Source organism: Tupaia chinensis, unplaced genomic scaffold (assembly GCF_000334495.1).
Source record: "Tupaia chinensis unplaced genomic scaffold, TupChi_1.0 Scaffold144982_1, whole genome shotgun sequence".
Taxonomy (NCBI): domain Eukaryota; kingdom Metazoa; phylum Chordata; class Mammalia; order Scandentia; family Tupaiidae; genus Tupaia; species Tupaia belangeri.
This window is the reverse complement of record NW_006204841.1, coordinates 650,118-669,528: the sequence shown is the minus strand read 5'-3', so window position 1 is coordinate 669,528 and position 19,411 is coordinate 650,118. Positions and strand designations below refer to the sequence as shown.

Genomic DNA, 19,411 nt, shown 5'->3' with positions numbered 1-19,411 from the left:
GGCCTTGGAGTGGGCCCAGTCAGGAGCTGGTGGGTTCTCAGGCAGTGCAGCCAGCCTGGAGGTGAGGGTCTCATCCCATGTTTTCAGGGAGTTAGCAATAAACTTTTGGTTTGGGGGTATTATTTCGGGGTAAAAGCTACCTAGTCAATAGTTTTTAGGGCAAGTTTTTCACCCAGCCGTCTAGCAGTCCTTCACCGACCCCAGCAGTGCACAGTCCACAGCCTTATGTTTTAGGGAAATTTTTGCTATAGGGTGCATGAGCTCGCTGGAGAGATTGAGAGAAACAGAGAGACAGAGAGAAATCACCCCCCAGTGAGGGTGGCCATGCTGCAATCCCTTCTCTATTTTCCTCTCGGGATCTTGGGCATGCACGCACATGCACCCAGTGTGAGATTTTTTTTTTTTTTAAGATTTGTTTAATTTTATTTATTCATTTATTTAATTTGACCAGAGAGAGAGAGAGAGGAAAAAAAAGAGAAAAAAAAAGCCACTCGAACCATGGTTGACCACGTGGGAGTGTCCAGCATCTTAGCCATGCCACCCCACACACACGCACACCCAGTGTGAGTTTTAAGCCACCAGGTCTGCGACTTGAGCCTTGGTCAACTATGTGGGAGTCCAGCGACGTAATCATTACGCCACCTGCTGGCCCCTACTTACTTTTTAAATCAATTTCTTTAAGTTTTTTGAATGTGAATCTTCGCTGGACAAATGAAGGTTCTAAGACTTTGTATGCCTGTGACTGTTACATTTGATTTGAATGATGGTGTGGCTAGTTATCAAATAGTAGGTTCAAAATCATTTTCTTTCCATATTCTAAAATACTGTATTCTTGTTTCCAACATAGCTATCAAGAAGTTTGATGTAAATCTGACTCTTGTTCATTTTTAGATAATTTGTTTCTTTCTAGAAGATTTAATAGTTTCCTTGTATTTAAATGTGTGGGGTTTATTTCCACTCTCTTACTTGGCTTTCTCCAGGTCCTTTTTCAATTAATTTTTTTTTTTTTAATTTGCCGTGGATGACCAGGAGGTGGTATAGTGTTTAAGGTGCTGGGCTCCAACACAGCTGAACGTGGTTCGAGTCCTAGACTGGTGGCTTGAAAATCACACCAGGTGCGTGTGCATGCATGCCCAAAATCCCAGGAGAATAATGAAGAGAAGGGATTGTAGTGTGGCCATCCCCCCAGGGGGTGATTTCTCATTTTCTCTCTCACTGTCTCTCTTTCCAGTGAGTTCACACTCCCTATGTAAACAAATAAACAAACAAAAAATATAGGCATGTGCGCTCACAGAGAGAGAATGGGAGTGGGTTCAGAAATGATCCCCAGCGGGGATGGCCATGCCAATCCCATCTCCTCCACTCTCCTCTCAGGATTCTGGGCACTCACGCACATGCATCCAGCTTGTCTCTCAAGTCGCTGGCTCTGGGACTCACTTGGTGCTTGTTCACTGTCTTGTTATTTGGTGCTGCTATCTTCCTGTGAGGGAAGAGGGTTTCCAGCACAATAAGGAGGTCAAGATACTTGACATTTAGAGGAAAGGCTGGTGAGAAGCCATAGTGGCATGGAAGCCAGGGCCGGATTACAAAGTGCCTTGTAGTCTATACTAGATCTTTCAATTTCACTTTCTGTGTGAGGAAGTCATTATAGGATTAGGAGCAGAGTAGTGATTTGATCCAGTCCACAGTTTTTTAAAATAATTATTTATTTAATTTTGTCATCATTCTTATTTTTTAATTTGGTACATGACACATGCACTCATCAGACAGAGACAAAGGGAGAAAGTGAGAAAGTAAGCCCCAGGACTGGGACTAGAACCATGGTCGGCCACGTGCGAGTCCAGTATCTTTAACCACCACTCCACCTGGTTGGCCCCTGATTCAGTCCACATTTAACAATCACTGGTAACAGGGCCAGCAGTGGCATGGTGGAGGCACTGGACTCCCACATGGCCAACTGTGGTTCCAGTCCTGGACCTGAGGGTGGGGTGCTCTCTCTCTCTCTCTCTCTCTCTCTCTCTGGTGAAAGCACATCTCCTACGGCAAATTAAAAATGATGGTGATGGAAGCCATCTATATTTGAGCTGGGACCAATCCCTTTCAGGGGCTAGAACAACTGAACATTTTCTGCTCAGACTTCATGCTCCAGACTCCAATCTAGAGTGGCTAGCATGCTGCATGGTTTTCATTTTTTGCTTTTTTAAAAAATAAAATTTTTTTAAATTATTATTTTTCTTCTTTTTTCTTTCTTTATTTTTTTTGTTTTCTTTTCCTTTTACCTTTGTCACTTTGGTGCTCAGCCTCCACACACTGAACGTCTAGACAGGTCTAAGTGCACAGTACTCAAACATCTGAATACCATTAGGGTCAGAATAATCCTCGGTTCCCACTGAATCTGCTCTACAAAGGGAGAAAAATGGAACTGCAGAAAGATTGCAAATTACCTCCTCCTGCACACCTCTGAACACTCAGATTGAACTTCGAGAAATTAGGAATAAATATATAGTCCATCAGATGACCAGAAACCACCCCAGAGGCACAAGAAATATGAGAAACTAAGAAAATATCTCTCCCCCAAGGGAAAATAACATCTCCTCATCATCCACAGACAGTACAACGGAACTCGTGGAAATAGCTGGTAAAAAATTTAGAATATTCATAAGAACAAAGCTAACAGAAATACAAGAGATGAGAAGCAATGAACACCAGAAGAGGGAGGAAAAAAGAGTCAGTGAGTTCCAGAAGGTGTGGAAGTTCTTGCACAAGTCGAAAGAGGAAATGCACATCATAAGAAAGAATCAAACCAAACTATTGGAGATGAAGGCTATAATACATGAAATCCAAAACTCCCTCGAAAGTATTAAAAGCAGATTAGATCATGCAGAAGATCGAATCTCAGATGTAGAACACAGAATCCCTGGCCTAGAAAAATTTACCACAAAGTCTGAGAAAATAACCCAAAAAAAGAGAACAATATAAGAGATAATAATATAATAATATTAGTATTAGATACCATTAAACATCCAAATATCTGGATAATCTATCCCAGAAGGTGAAGAAACTAATAAGAAACTAATAATCTATTCCATGAAGTCCTAGAAGAAAACTTTCCAAACCTGGGGAGGCATTCAGACCCAAGAAATACAAAGAACCCCAAATGGAATCAACCCAAGAAGATCTTCTCCAAGACACATCATAGCCAGATTAAACAAAACCACAGACAAAGACAAGGTACTAAAATTGGTCAGAGAGAAATGTCAGGTTACTTACAAAGGATATCCCATCAGGGTATCAGCAGACCTCTCATTGGAAACAATACCAGCAAGGGAAAAATGGTTAAATATATTCAGTGTTACGTGAAAACAATTTTAACCAAGAATTCTTTTTTTTCTTTTTGAGAGGTTTTTGCTATAGGGCACGTGCGCTCACCAGAAAGACAGAGAGACAGAGACAGAAAACGAGAAATCACCCCCCAGGGAGGATGGCCATGCTGCAATCCCTTCTCCTCCATTCTCCTCTTGGGATCTTGGGCATGCACGCACACGCGCCCAGCGTGTATTTAAGCCACTGGGTCCGGGACTTGAACTGTGGTCAGCTACGTGAGAGTTCAGTAACATAGCCATTACGCTAACTTCTGGTCCCTTAACCAAGAGTTCTTTACCTAGCATCATAATCCTTCATATGGGAAAGGAAAAAAAAAAAAAAAAACCAACATTCTCAGATAAACAAAACCTGAAAGAATTTACCAACACCAGACCAGCTCTCCAAGAAGTTCTGAATGGAATGCTATTCCAGGAAAACTAAAGACACACACACACAGAAATAAGAGCCCCAAAACAACCAAGAAAATGGCCAACGTAATGGTAGAGACAAGTCCAGAGTTGAATATTAACTTCCAGGATTTAAATGGAAAGATTGGATCACAACAGAAGAGAGATTAATTACATGAAATTGAACTGTTAAAATAGAATTTTATGACTTTTGGGACCGGCAGTTAGCATAATGGCTATGTCGCTGGACTCCCATGTAGTCAACAGCAGTTTGATTCCTAGACTCGGTGGCTTAAACTCACGCTGGGCGCGTGTGTGTGCGTGCCCAAGATTCCAAGAGGAGAACGGAGAAGGGATTGCAGCGTGGCCATCCCCCCTGGGGGGTGATTTCTTGCTTTCTGTCTCTCTGTCTAGCAAGTGCACACACCGTTTAGCAAAAACCTCTCAAAAAAAAAACAAAAACCAAAAAACAAACAAAAAAACCAATACATTGAGTTCCATTAGTAGGTCAGAAAATCAATTTGGTTGGTCTGTTTTTTTATTTTTTTAAACAATTATCTATTATTTCTAAAATTTTGCTATAGAGTGTATGAACTTAACAGAGAGACTGAGAAAGGGGGAAAGTGAGAAAACAAGCTCAGACTCGAGCCGTAGTCGGCTATGTGGAAGTCCAGCTCCTCAGCTACCTGCTACCCCAGGTCCGTTTTTTTTTATTTAAAGAATTATTCATTTATTTATTTTAATTTGACCAGAGAGAGACACACACACAACAGAAGGAAAGCGAGAAAGCAAGCGTCCAGGTCCAGGATGTGAACAGTGGTCAGCCATGTGGGAGTATCCAGCGCCGTCATCACCATGCCACCTGCTGGCCCCTCAGGTCTGTTTTTAAAATTAGAATTGTTCACCACTGCTGCACATTAGAATAACCTAGAGGACCTAAACTGAAAATTGTAAGAAAGAAAACAACAAAGAAGTAAGACCACAACTCGGTCACAACGATGCTAACCGATTTGGTCTGGTGTAGGCATTCACACATCCACTTTTTGTTAAAATTCCCGGAAGTGTGCAGATCTGACCAGTTACCATTGTCCAAGACGATACTGACCTTCAACTGCTAGAATCGACGGCAGCACGGTAGACAGTGAGCCACAGCGCTAAAATCTAAGGATGGGGGGGCAAGTGTGTGGTCAGGTAAGACGAGCTGCAGCCAGGCAGGGCAGGAGGGCAGTCGAATGGTCATTCACCATCCCAACAAAGAGCACCTGCAAACGAGAAAACCGGGTACGCGCACGCACAGGGGTTCACTGTTTTGTGGATGAAAAAAACGAATGTCAAGTTTGACTTCCTTTCGCATATTTTGAACTAAATGGAAATACTTGTGAGTCAGTATTAAAAGTGCCTGCTACTTAAATTCAGGGATTTCCCCATATTCCACCATGACAAAGACCAATTTAAATAAATTTTAATTAAGTTTAGAATTAAGAATATTGCTAATATAAAATTATGAAAGACTATTTATAAAATAAATTGTCTGGAAAGTTTATTGGAAAATCTTTGTCAAGCTCCATAATTTTAAATTATTTAAAACAAAATGGAAAACATGTATAAAAGGTCAAGACATTCAGTATCTTAAGAAAAAATTAGTTTTTAAAAAGTGTAGTATAAAGGTTATGAAAATAACAATTACTGCAAGGTATACATTTTTTAATTATAGAAAACATTAAAAATATAATATCTAACAAAATAGGTCTTGCTGTTGCTTTGAGGGGGGAAGGTGGGGACAAACATTTTTTATTTCATTTACATATGTTTATTAAAAGATTTTTCCGTATGACATTGCAAATAGTTTCAATTCTCTTGTATTTTTGCTACAATACACAAAGTCACACAAAGTCACGCAAAGTAGATGACAGATAGATAAAAACCGCGAAGATGTTGGAAAAGTAAAGCCGTCCCACCCCAAGGCAGAACCTGGACACAGAAGGCACACAGTTTCAGAGAAGAGCACTGTCCACCTCTAAGCGCTCGCGCGCGCACACACACACACACACACACACACACACACACACGAGGAAACAAATGTAAGCAATTGGTTTTTCACTTTTCTCTGTTAGATTTTTAAGTTCTTTTTCAATCATAATGATATCTACTAAGAATAGGATTTTCTCTAAATGTGTATGGTTCAAACACGATTAATATTTGTATCTGACATTCTATTTTGTACTTCTGCTCTTTTATTAATAGATGTATACATCTAAACTCTTTAAAATTACAACTCTGAAAATTAATTGTAAAAAGCTGTTTTCAATTTACATGCTATTCTGGAAGACTGTTAAATTACAACATATAGGTTCAGATGCAAAATATTATTATTGAATGTATATTGAAATTTTAACAAAATTATTTTACTATATTTATTTCATATACTCTGATTAGACTAATACAGTGAAGAATTTCATTTATTAAAAAAAATGACCCAAATTTCTGTTCTATTGTTTTATAAGTAAAGCTCTGAATATAGCTTTTAGTTTGATTGTGGTAGGATTTGTAGTATGTGAACAGTCCACGGGAGAAGCAGAATAATCTAATGTATAAAGAGATACATGGGTCTCCCCCAGCTAGCTCTTCAGCTGGCAATAAGAACTTGTACACAGTATTCATTCTTTATCATGACCTCTGCTATTACATTAACTAGACCTGAATACATCCCCCTTGATGACAGACGAATGTAATTCATTTTAGATTGAGGAACAAAAAGTTAAGCATAATAGCACAGCATAAAGGTGAGAAGTGTGAATATGCTGAGATATGAGTTATACACAGGCATGAAAACTAAGAAGGCTTCCGAATCAAGTGATGTAAGAGTATTTACATACCAGCTCATTAGAAATATATTATTACGGCATAATGTGAACCATACATTATATTAATGCACAAGATAAACACACTTGGAGGAGTCATCCAAGTCAGGAATAATAAAAATACAGATATAGTATCAGAAAAACACTATTAATACATATTTTGTTTTGTCATATATACTAAAACATATACATAAATATAGCTCTTTCAAACCAAACTTTTACAAATAAATATTCACTGATTTAAAGAAAAGCTGACAGAGGTAGAATCTGCGTCAACGTTCATGATTTTCAGCAGCTGCTTCATGTATTCCACACCGCTCTGCTCTTTTACAAATCCGCACGAGCTCAGGGAGGGCTGTTATTCGGAAAGGGAGGGGGATCATGGGTTAAGGGAAACATGATAAATGAAGTTACTCAATATATTCACCAAAAAAAATGAAATTAAATAAATGTTTTAAACAGAAGTGTAGTTTCTAGCAAACCTGATGCGCTAAATCCACTTATATTTAATAAGTACTATTCTATGCTTTTTAAAAAGGCTACTTTGGTATCGTTATACTTTTCTGTATTTTCTGGAGTGTGGGGGGGATTTCTGCTGTAGGGGTGTGTGCGCTAACCAGAGACAGAAAAAAAGTGAAAAACCACCCCTCAGGGGATGGCCATACTGCAATCACGTCTCCATTCTCCTCTTAGGTTTTGTACATACGTCCAGCGTGTTTCAGGCATCCAGGACTTGAACCATGGTCAGCCATGTAGGGGCACAGAGCTTTAACCATTATGCCACTGGCTGGTCCCTCTATCACTGGTTCTTAAAGTGCAGTGGGGGTCCCCTGAGTCCCTGAGACCCTTTTAGGGAATCTATAAATACAAGCCTATTTTCTTTATAATCTTTTATTTTTTGTAATTGAATGTAGCAAATAATGCAATTTCATCACCGCCTTGAGTTGCATTTATTTAACTTTTAAGTATGTCAAACATCTTAACATGCATATTTGTTTTTTACATTTTTTAAGCTGTAGTTAGTTAACTCGACTGTGGTTGAAAAGGAAGTTATTTTACAATGCTTTTCTTTTTAATAATTAAATTAATTTTATTTATTATTTAAATTTGACCAGAGAGAGACAGAGGAAAAGTGAGAAAGCAAGCTGCCAAGTCTGAGTGTTGAACCGTAGCTGACCATGTGGGAGTTCAGTGCCCCAACTACCATGCCACCTGCCGGTCCTGTCAAGCCTATTTTCATAAAACCAAGGAATTATCTGCCGTTCGTTCTCATTTTCTACAGGTGTACAGTTGAGATTCCCAGAGGCTACATGGGTGAAAAGCCAAGGAAGAAACACCTCAGATTTGTGAGCCACTGGGTCTGTCCCAACCACTCGATTCTGCCACTGCAGAAAGCAGTCGGGGAGGACGTGTGAACAAGGGCTGCGCTCGAGGCTATGCTCTAATAGCTTCCTTCATAAAAGGAGGCAGCGGGTGGGCTGGCCCACAGACCCTCGTTCGCACCGAGCCAGGCTCCATAACGGAGGGCATCGCCATGACAAGGCAGCTCGCAAGTTGTGAGGACGTCATGACTGCAGCGGGCGCTTAGAAGTGGGCCTCGAAGTGAGAGGAAAATAAGTGTTTTAATCAGACAAAGTCAGAAGCAAAAGCACAATAGTCAGGAGCCATTTAAACCTAAGCTCTACACACACAGGGCCAGCGTGGTGACGCCCAACACAGAGCTGCTGCTCGGAAGGCGATTCCGAGTCATCGAGGAACGTCTAATTATCGTTCACACACTTCTATTAAAAACACACAGAGAAGCATGCATTTCAAAAAGGGCCGAGGTAACTATTTTTGTTAGTGAGTCTGCACTGTCCGCCGTCACCGCTAACTCCTGGGTCTGACTCATGCTTCTTTCCCTTTCATTTCCATCTCCAGCGAATCAGCAGTCCCTGGACCCTTCTTTGGTCAAATGTGTCCAAACTCTCTACAACTGCTCTAGAAAGAGGTTCAGCCTTATCTAGCAAAGTGTGAGCAGATGCACGGCCAGTGACCCAGCAATTTCGCTCCGAGTGTGCATCCACCACACTGTTTGTAAGAGCCCCCAGCGGAAAATACCGAACGCCTGTCCACAGAGGGATGAGTAAATGGATCTTGGTAAGTTCATGTCCTCGTATTTCTGTTTTTCTTTTTCTTTTTTTTTTAAGAATTATTTTACTGGAACCAGCAGGAGGCATGGTGGTTAAGGATGCTGGACTCCCACATGGCTGACCGTGGTCTGAGTCCCGGACCTGGTGGCTTGCTTTCTCACTTTCTCTCTGTCCCTCTCTGGTCAAATTAAATTTTATTGTTAAAGAAATGAAGTTAAATAACCATGACTGATTATGTGGGAGCCCAGTGACATAACCATTGTGCCATCTGGTGCCCCCCGTCATATTTCATCGTGCAATAGATGAAGCAACCAGATGGAGCAACCTACCGGTCACATGACCATGTACTGTGTGTATGCTGTTAATCTCACAAACGTAGCACGAGGACAGAAGCCAGAAACATGATTTCACCTACAGAATGGCCAAAAGCAGGCTAAAAGAAGCTAAGCTTTTAACAGTCAGGACAGTTGCTTCCAGAGCAGGAAGCCCAAGAAGGTGTTCCTTGACGTGGGAGATCACATAGTTGTGTTCAGTGTGGAAGGTCGTTAAGCTGTACACCTACGACATGGTACTTTTCTGTACGTGTAATTTATTTTAAAAAAGGAAGCCCTAGTAGGCCAGTAAGTGGCGTGGTGGTGAAGGACTGGATTCCCACATGGCTGACTACTCATTTTGACTCCTTGAAAAACATCCCCAGTGCACGTGTGTGCATGCCCAAAATCCCAAGGGAAGAATGGAGAAGGGACTGTGGCATGGCCATCTCCCCAGGGAATGCATTCTCACTTTCCCTGTTTCTCTGGTAAGAACATGTACCCTATAGCAAAAAACTTTGAAGTTTTAGTTTTCGAGTGTAATACTGATCCTGAACTGAATCATATGGTCTCTCTGCCTCTAGTTTTTTTTTTTTTTGAGAGTTTTTTGCCATAGGGTGTGTGTGCTTGCCAGAAAGACAGAGAGAGACAGAGAGAAAGCGAAAAATCACCCCCCGGGGGATGGCCATGCCGCAATCCCTTCTCCTCCATTCTCCTCTGGGGATCTTGGGCATGCATGCACATGCACCCGGCATGAGTTTAAGCCACCAGGCCTGGGACTTGAACCATGGTCGACTACATGGGAACCCAATGACATATCCATTATGCTAACTGCTGGTCCTTTGTTCTTTTTTCTTAATCCCTCCCACACACAGGAGGTCCCCTGATGGCTCCCTAGGACATAGGGAATCATGTTTTCAATCTCTAAAATAACCCCAATTCAATATACTCTACTCACCCCACTCCACCTTCCATACCACTTTCCTCCTCCTGACGCCCTATAGCCTGCCATTCCTGCCACACTGAGTCTACTGTGCCAAGTGCATTCCTATTTTCATGTCTCTGTCCACAGTTTTAGCACCTATTATTTGTACCTTGAACCTGGCAATTTGACAAATACTTCCTTCTGTTATATCATTTCCATTTAACTTTTTACTGCAGATTCCTTCTCTTTTTAAATGCAGTTAGGAATTATATACATTAAAATGCATGTAGATGTTCAGTTTAATGATTTTTTTTTTTTTCTTAAGGTTTTTGCCATACGGCACATGAACTTACTGGAGAGAGCCAGAGAGAGAAGTGAGAGGGAAGTAAGAAACCACTCCCTAGAAGGGAGGACCACGGCACAGTCTCTTTCCATTCTTCTCCTGGGATTTTGGGCACACACGCACACACACTTGGCATGATTTTCAAGTCATCAAGTCTGGGACACAAACCATAGTCGGCCAGCCGGGAGTCCAGTGCCTTAACTACCATGTGACCTGCTGGCCCCTGGTTTAATGAGTTTTTAACAATTGTATATACCTATGCAATCACCATCAGCACCCAAATGCAGAATATTTCCAGACTCCTACTCCAGGAATTTCTCTTGAACATGTTTCTAGGCAATCTCCCCTCCCCTGACGCAAATAGTTATTTTCTGAATTTTCACTACTATAGTTTTGCTTATCCTAGTGTTACATACATACTTTTCTGATAATTACACATCTATATGTTCGGGAGAACTTGAAGGAGACTTCAGAGTAGAACTAAGGGGTGGTGTGGGAAGACCATGTCGACGCATTTCTTGGATCGCTCGTTCTCTGTTGGTAAAGATCAAACGAGAGAGATTAAATACAAGTAGCAGGAAAAAACTAAAAAGTCGCGTGCAAGTATAAGGTGCTATCACTGTTAATTTAACAATTTTTACTAAATTAATTAGTTTTAAACTAGATTTAAATCCTATGTCTTTGTACAAATGTTGTTGGTTTTGTTTTGTTTTTATTTTTGCTATAGGGTACATGTGCTCTCCAGAGAGGGACAGATAGAGAGAGAGAGAGAAATTACCCCCTTGGGGGGATGGCCACACTGCCATCCTTCTCCACCCTCTTTCTGGGACTTTGGGCATAAATGCACAAACACCCAGAGTGATTTTCAAACCACTGTGTGTGGGATTTGAATCATGCATATGGGATCCAGAGCCTTCACCTCCATACCACCTGCTGGCCTGCCTTTGTACAATTTTTAAGTTGTAATAAAATATTTTAATGAAAAGAATATACATTAGAAGAGATGGTTCAAAAACAATTATGGCATAACTATGTTGGAATAATAAGTAATCATTAAAATAATATTTTAGAAGCAAAATGCTCACAATATATTTAATGAAAAAATGTAGGATACCAGGCCAGCAGGCGGAGTGGTGGTTAAGGTGCTGGACTCCTACTTGGCCGACTGTGGTTCGAGTCCTAGACCTGGTGGCTTGCTTTCGTACTTTCCCTCTTTCTCTCACTCTGGTCAGCACACATTCCTTAGAGCCAATTTAAAAGAGACAGAAAGCAAGAAATCATCCCCTGGGGCGATGGCCACACCACAATCCCTTCTCCTCCATTCTCCTCTAGGGATTCTTAGGCACGTGCACACACACATGCCTGGCATGAGTTTAAGCCACCAGGCCTGGGACTCAAACTGCAGTTGACCACATGGGAGAGTCTAGCATCATAGCCATTATGTCAACTGCTGGTCCCATTAAAGTAATTCTTAAAAAAATAAAAAAAAAAACAAAACAGTAAGATACCACGTGTATGCACAGCTAGAGGTTAAACTCGAACATGCCACTAGTGACTCTGAAAGGAAGAACTTGAAGCTCTTTTTACTTTTCTTTTTTATGTTTTAAAATGTAAGAAAAAAATTACAGCCAACACGTTAACATATTCTTACAGATTAATGTCCACATGCTGGTAGGCAAATGCCTGGCCTGACGGCTCTTCTGGCCTCTGGTGCTGTCGGCCACTTTGGCTCTAATGCCACCACCATCTCTGGGTTCTCTTGCTACCTAGATGACCTTTCCTTACTTCTTTTACTGAACTCTTCAGCCCTGACCTAATCAGCTTTTGGACACTATCAGAGAATGCAATCTCAGGAATACTGAAGTCCAGTTTTAATATAGGAGGAAACAGTAATGGAAGGAAAGTAAACTGACAATTAATTTGCAAATTAAACTTCAGTTTTAATTCTTAAAGCGAGTCTCATAAAGTTTTTCAACATAAAACAAATAAGCCAAAATCTGAGTATGAAAATGATCAAGCTGTACGGAATATACTGGACATGCTCAGCCTACAAGCTGCAGGACAGACAGACCTGCCTGGGCCTCAGTCTTGGCCTTGCCATTTACTGTCTGGACCTCAATTACAGGCATCACAGTGGATCCCTGACAGGATCGATCAGACACACACATACTATCTGGCACACATGTTTTAATCGCTCCTATGAGCACCACCATCATAATTTTAAAAAATAATTATTTTATTTAACTTTATTTATTAATTTTATTTACTTATTTATTTTTTAAAAATTTGACCAGAGAGGGATAGAACAAGAGAGAGAGAGAGAGAGAGAGAGAGAGAGAGAATGAGAAAGCAAGCTACCAGGTCTGGGACTCGAAATGCAGTCAGCCATGTGGGAGTCCAGCGCTCTTAACCACCATGCAACCTGCCGGCCCCCCCCTCCAGTATTTTTATGATTTGTATTTGGAGTTTTCTATTTGGGTCATATTATGGGGTCCTTGGGGATTGCCGTGTTATTTCCTATATATACCTTTTGAAATAATGCCCTCATTTTTCCTTGAGGACTACTAATAGAAAACATTCATGTAACATTTGCTATTTATTTATTATGGGAATGTTATCATCCATAATACTTGCTGTCTTTTAAGGAAGAAATCTGTTTTGCTATTAATTAATGCTGCTAGAAAAAAAAAAAAAAAAACAAGCCTGCTATTTGTAAGCCATATTAAATCCTTTTTGGAATGGGACAGGGAATATAAAAACACTGTCTAATGCCAACATCGTTTTCTCACCGTTCATATCTTTCAGTTGAAATTTGCCTTTTCAGAGCATCGTAATCTGTTTGGAATTGTGCCACTTTATTTCGAAGCATGGTGTTTTCACGGCTTTGACTAGTTCTTTAAAACAAAACAAAAGAATTAAAAAAAAATAACAAATGTCCTGTTTTATAGAGTCGAGTGCTATAGATTTTTGAAAAATTAGTTAGCACAAATAGAAATGATGTTTAATGATAGAGAAAGGGGAAATCAAGACCTTTAACAATTCCTCAGCCTTTTGGAGTGTCTATCACAGTTTCCTCTTTATTATTCTGGCTTATTTAACTAACATTTATTGAGCTTCTGATATATGCTAGTTACCAAAGCAGTGCTAACGACACAAATTTACCCAAGACATGGAACATCACACCAAGACAGAAAGTGTCTTCATTGGCTCTTTCTTGATTTGTATTTCACAGAGAGAAATATTTTTAACCCCTTTTAAAAGCTCATTCTTCCACTTGTACCACCCACTCCTCTTCCAACAAATGTGCCTGCAATTCTCTATTCTCTTATTTTCCCCCAAGGTTTTTGCCATAGGACGCATGTGTTTGCTGGGCAGAGATAGACAGTGAGAAGGACTGCAATCTCTGCTCCTCTCATCTCCTCTAGGGATTTTGTGCATGCGTGGACATGTGCCCAGCATGACTTTCAAGCCACTAGGTCCAGGACTTCAACTGCAATTGGCCAAGTTGAAGTCCAGCACAGTAACCAGTCCACCTGGCCCCCAAACTTCTCTCCTCTAAGCAGAGACCAGGGAGGAGTGGTGCACACTCATGGGGTCGGACCTCGTCCCTTTCTCTTCATCCACAGGATGAGACACAGCCAGCTCTCCCCATCCTGAAAAGCTGTCTCTCACTGACTGCTCTGGCCACTTCTGAAACAGACGCGCTTTCCTATGGTTCACGCTTCTAGCCCGCTCCCAGGGTACCACCTGGGTAGTGAAGGCAACAGGCCTGCATTTTCCAAACACAATGACCCTCCTGAGCCACTCCTGCATGTTCCCAAAGCGGCAGACACAGAAGTCAAATATTTTGACTTTGCACCACTCTTCGCTCAGGCTTTTCTTTCCCTCAAAAAAATTAAAAAATTATTTTTGACAAGCTATTTTCCTTGCACAGGTTTATTTACAATACTTACAATTTGCTTTCAGAAAGGGCTAACTTCTCTTTAAGGAGCTGAATTTCTGTATCCTTCTCGTGGGAGGTTAAATGAGAATGAAATTCTTTATCTCTATTGGTAGCCAACAATGATTCAAGGTTTTTAATAGTATGTCTTTCATTTGACAGCTGTTTTTTTAATAGGTCTGATTCCGCTTTTACATTTTCTAATTCCGCCACAGCCTACAGGAAATACAAAGGAAGATTATTTCAGTATAATTTTAAACTTACTCTGAAACATTATTTATCTGACAATACAGCCCTGCAGAGCTACACACTCATCAGTTGCTTCATTCTGGTGATTGGTTTAAGAGTTTTGAGCCATCTAACTGTAAGAAAAACACCTTATTTTCAAATTAATCTTTGGTATTTTTACTAAGGGCACATTTGGCTTTAAGACCTATTCCACCCCTCAACCTGCTTTCATTCATGCTTCCATGTCCAGAGAGGGCCATTAGCATAACACCCTACCATGCAGTCGCCCTGTCAGTAACAGGACACGTGTGAGTCTACCAATTACTCTTACAAGACTAAAGCCAGTATTTCATGAGGGAACTTCAAAAACTTAGTAGAAAAACAGAATTAAAGTAACAGATAAAAACTAAAACATTTTGAAATGCATGCATAGCTTTCTCAAAACACTAATTTTCTCATAAACTTTCAAAAATACCTCTTGATTTTGGATGAGTGAAAACAGACCCCCCACTTTGGTGCTGTTAAGGTAGGTCTCACTGTTGTGATCCTCTGCTTGGGCCTCCCAGCTGGGATTACAGGCATGTGCCACTACGCCTAGTTGTTTATTATTTAAAATAAAATTTCCATTACAGGGCACATACATCCACTGGAGAGAGACAACAGAGAAGGAAGAGAGACAGCACCCTCCTCCCCATGGGGGATCGTCACACAGAAATCCTCACTCTTCCATTTCTTCTTGTGGGATTTTGGGCACACACAAGTGTGTTTTTCAAGCTGCTAGGTCTGGGACTTGAACCATGCAGTTGGCCATGTAGGATCCAGCTGCCTTAACTACCATGCCACCAGCTGGCCTATTCAACTCTTTTAGATAGGGCCTTGCTTTGTTGCCCAGGCCAGCCTTGAGCTCCTGATCCTTCTGCCTCAGCCTCCTGAGTCACTGGGTTACAAGTGCACAGCAGCCTTTGGTTGGCCCTGAACCTGAACCTGAACCTGGGCATCCCATGTGATCCCAGTCTCTGGAACACAGCACTGTGGCTGCACGTAGCACAATGCTGGGCCTGTAAACACCATGTTTGACAACACACAGTAGGCTGTTTAAAGCAATGCCTGTTGGGGAATGGGAAGTTCTAGCTAAGCAAACTTGTTTCATTAAACATGATTGAAATGCCTTGAGATTTTGTTTTTTAAAGAATTATTTAACTTCCTTCCTTCCTTTTCTTCCCTTTTCTTCTTTCCTTTCTCCCTCTCATTCTCTCTTTCTTTAGATTTGACCAGGGAAGGACAGAGTAACCGAGAGAAAGAGAAGAAAAGTGAGAAAGCAAGCTGCCAGGTCCAGGACTTGAACTGTAGTCGGCCATGTGAGAGTCCAGTGCCCTTAACCACCATGCCACCTGATGGCCCTTGAGATTTTTTTTTTTTTTGAGAGGTTTTTGCTATAGGGCACATGTGCTTGTCAGACAGACAGAGACAGAAAGTGAGAAGTCACCCCCCAGGGGGATGGCCACGCCGCAATCCCTTCTCCGTTCTCCTCGCGGGATCTTGGGCACACATGCACACACGCCTGGCCAGAGTTTAAGCCACCAGGTCCGGGATGCGAACCACGGTCGACTACATGGGAGTCCAGCGACATAGCCATTACGCTAACTGCTGGTCCGAGATTTTATTTTTTAATCAGGAAAAATATTCCATTTAGGAAGAACTGAACTGATCAAGTCCTACCTTTAAAAAGAAAAAGAATGTACTAGGATATGCTCTTGATCTATAATTTAAACATTCATAATATCTTAAATGCGCATGTATTACAAAACAACACCATGTTTGCCAGAGAAATCTTAGCAAAGAATTTATGTGGCATCTTCAAAAAGTTCACGAAAAATGCATATTACAAATATGCATGCATGGGTTTCAAATGATCTTTTGTGCCAAAATAAACTTACATTTCAGAATGAATTTTTCCATGAACTTTTTGAAGTCCCCCAAATCCTGTAGTCAAAAGTAACTACTCTGAAGGGGCACGACACATCAGGCAGTGGCGGGAGCAATGAGACAGTGAGAGACACGGGGACACACTGGGCTGAGGTGATCTCTCTTTCACGCTTACCCTCTCCAACTCAAGGTTTTTGGAATTCAATTGTTGGGTCATGATATCTTTGCTTGAATCAAGCTTAATGCAAAGTTCTCTGAGAGAAGACAGATCACTTAATATCGCTGCTTTCTCATCCTCCTGACGTCGGGCCTCCTCTTCTAACCTAGACATGGTTTTTGCCATTGACGAGATTTGGGACTCGTATGCATGATGTGCACTTATGTGCTGAAAAAGGAAAAAGAAACAGGTGGAAGGTTAAGAAGCCCGATCATCTTAGGGGCGTGCATATGTTCAGACACAATCTCACTTCAAACAAATATAAGAGCCAATTTCTGCACATTTTAAAATACTCTCAGAAAGGGACCAGCAGTTAGCGTAATGGCTATGTCGCTGGACTCCCATGTAGTCGGCCGTGGTTTGTGTCCTGGATGCGGTGGCTTAAAACTCAGGCCAGGCGTGTGTGCGCACGTGTCCAAGATCCCGAGGGGAGAATGGAGAAGGGATTGCGGTGTGGCCATCCCCCCGGGGGGTAATTTCTCGCTTTCTGTCTCTCTGTCTCTGTCTGCCTGGTGAACGCACGCACCCTATAGCAAAAAAAACCTCTCAAAAAAAAAAAATACTCTCAGACAGTTGCCAGTTATTTCAGGATGGCCTGCTTAAGGTTCACCCGAAGGATATGTGCACAATGACTAACAATGGTACCTCACGTAACCATGGAATGATGGTAACGAGTGTGCCAGGGTATTGTGAATGTGAGAGGTTTTTTTTTTGGCAGAGGTTTTTGCTACAGGGCGCGTGCACTCGCCAGAAAGACAGAGAGAGACAGAGAGACAGAAAGCGAGAAATCACCCCCCAGGGGGGATGGCCACACCACAATCCCTTCTCCTCCATTCTCCTCTAGGGATCTTGGGCACACATGCGCATGCGCCCGGTGTGAGTTTAAGCCACCAGGTCCAGGACTCGAACCACAGTGAACTATATGGGAGTCCAGTGTCATAGCCATTACGCCAACTGCTGGCCCCTAATGTGAGAGATTTTTAAAGTTATATTACAGTTTTCCTTTATAAATAATCCTCACTATAACACCTTTTAAAGTAATACACATACTATTGCTCCTAATTGTCTTCAGTTAAATTCTAAATTTCAAAAATGTAGTTCACATTAAAACCAAGTATCTTAAGTCATATTTAAATTCAACCTAACTAAATGAAAATATAAAGTTTTATAAAAGTTAAACACAAGATCAGCATGATGACCCGTAGTTTCACTTGCATGTACACCCAGAAGGACTAAAAGCAAGGGCCTGAACAGTATCTCTACACCCACATTCACAGCAGCACTACTCTTGGGGGACAAACCCTAAGCCCAACTCCTTCGACCCACCCAGCAATGAACAGTTAACAAGATGTAGCGCATACACACAATGGAACATTTCTCAGCCTTAGAAAAAGAATCAAATTCTGATGTGTGATAGCACACGGATGAACCTTGAGGTAAAATAAACCATAAGGCTAAGTAAAACAAGCCGGCCACAGAGGACAAGTTCTGCATACTCCGTTTACGTGAAGTACCTAGAGTAGTTAGACCCATATGGACAGAAAGCAGGATGGGGCTGTCAGGGCTGGGTGCCCAGAAGCCTGGGGAGCTGGTGTTTAAAGGGGAGAGTTTCAGCTGGGGAAGATGAAAAAGTCCTGAAGGCAGGATGGGGCTGACCAGGCACCACATCTGCTGTGGGTGTACTTAATGCCCCAGAGCCGTACACTAAAAGATAAGGAACGTGAGAAGAGGATTCCTCATGGCTCCTGCAAAGTAGTCATTTCAGGGGACAGGAAAAATGAAGATTTTCTACTGATAATTCAGCCTCCAGCAAACAAAGTTAGCGTGATGGATCTAAGGGCACTGTAGCTAAACATCCAAATACTATTAGGGTTAACATTCCTCAATGTCTACTGAATCTGCTGCACCAGTAATCACAACAGGACGGCAAAAGATTCCAGATCACCTCTTTCTGCTTGCTCTTGAACATTCAGATTGAACTCCAAGAATTAGAAAGAAGCACACCATCCATCAGATGACAAGAAATCACCACAGGACCACAAGAAATATGGGAAAGCAAGAAAATACCTCGCCTCCAAGGGAAAAGAATAACTCCTCTTCATCGACAAGCAGTTCAATGCAAATCATGGAAATGTCTGATAAAGAATTTAGAACATTCATAATGGTGAAGCTAACTGAGATGGAAGAGAAGAGAGACAACGAACTGCTAAAGAGAAAGGAGAAAGAAGTTGACGAGTTCCAGGAGGTGAGTTGATGAGTTCCAGGAGGTGAGGAAATTCTTGCAAGATCTAGAAGAAGAATTACATGCTTTACAAAAGAGTCAAACGGAACTGTTAGAAATGAAGTCTATAATACAGGAAATCAAAATCTCCCTTGAAAGTATTAAAAGCAGACTAGGGAACCAGCAGTTAGCGTAATGGCTAATTGGACTCCCACGTAGTCGACCACGGTTCACGTCCCAGACCCGGTGGCTTAAAACTCATGCCAGGTGCGTGTGCGTGCGTGCCCAGGGTCCCGAGAGGAGAATGGAGGAGAAGGGATTGCAGCGTGACCATCCCCCCTGGGGGGTGATTTCTCACTTTCTGTCTCTATGTCTCTCTCTGTCTGTCTGGTGAGTTCACGTGCCCTATAGCGAAAGTTCTCAAAAAACAACAACAACAAAAAAGCAGCAGACTGGATCATACAGAAAATAGAATTTCAGACGTAGAAGAGAAAATGGCTGGCCTAGAAAAATCCACCACGAAGACTGAGAAAATGG

The 19,411-nt window shown here is 41.5% G+C and overlaps 1 protein-coding gene across 1 annotated transcript in view; it reads right to left on the bottom strand.

Annotated features, from left to right (window-relative positions):
• Positions 1-5,300: 5,300 nt before the first annotated feature.
• The window catches only part of CEP135 (centrosomal protein 135), an 80,151-nt gene continuing 66,040 nt past the window's right edge, over positions 5,301-19,411 (bottom strand). Inside the window, exons 22-26 of the mRNA XM_006167693.3 lie at positions 16,612-16,821; positions 14,296-14,498; positions 13,132-13,236; positions 10,763-10,876; positions 5,301-6,986 (exon numbers count right to left, since the gene is read on the bottom strand). Of these exons, the coding sequence (XP_006167755.1) occupies positions 10,774-10,876; positions 13,132-13,236; positions 14,296-14,498; positions 16,612-16,821 (621 nt within the window). The 3' untranslated portion in view covers positions 5,301-6,986; positions 10,763-10,773. The remainder of the gene's footprint in view (positions 6,987-10,762; positions 10,877-13,131; positions 13,237-14,295; positions 14,499-16,611; positions 16,822-19,411) is intronic.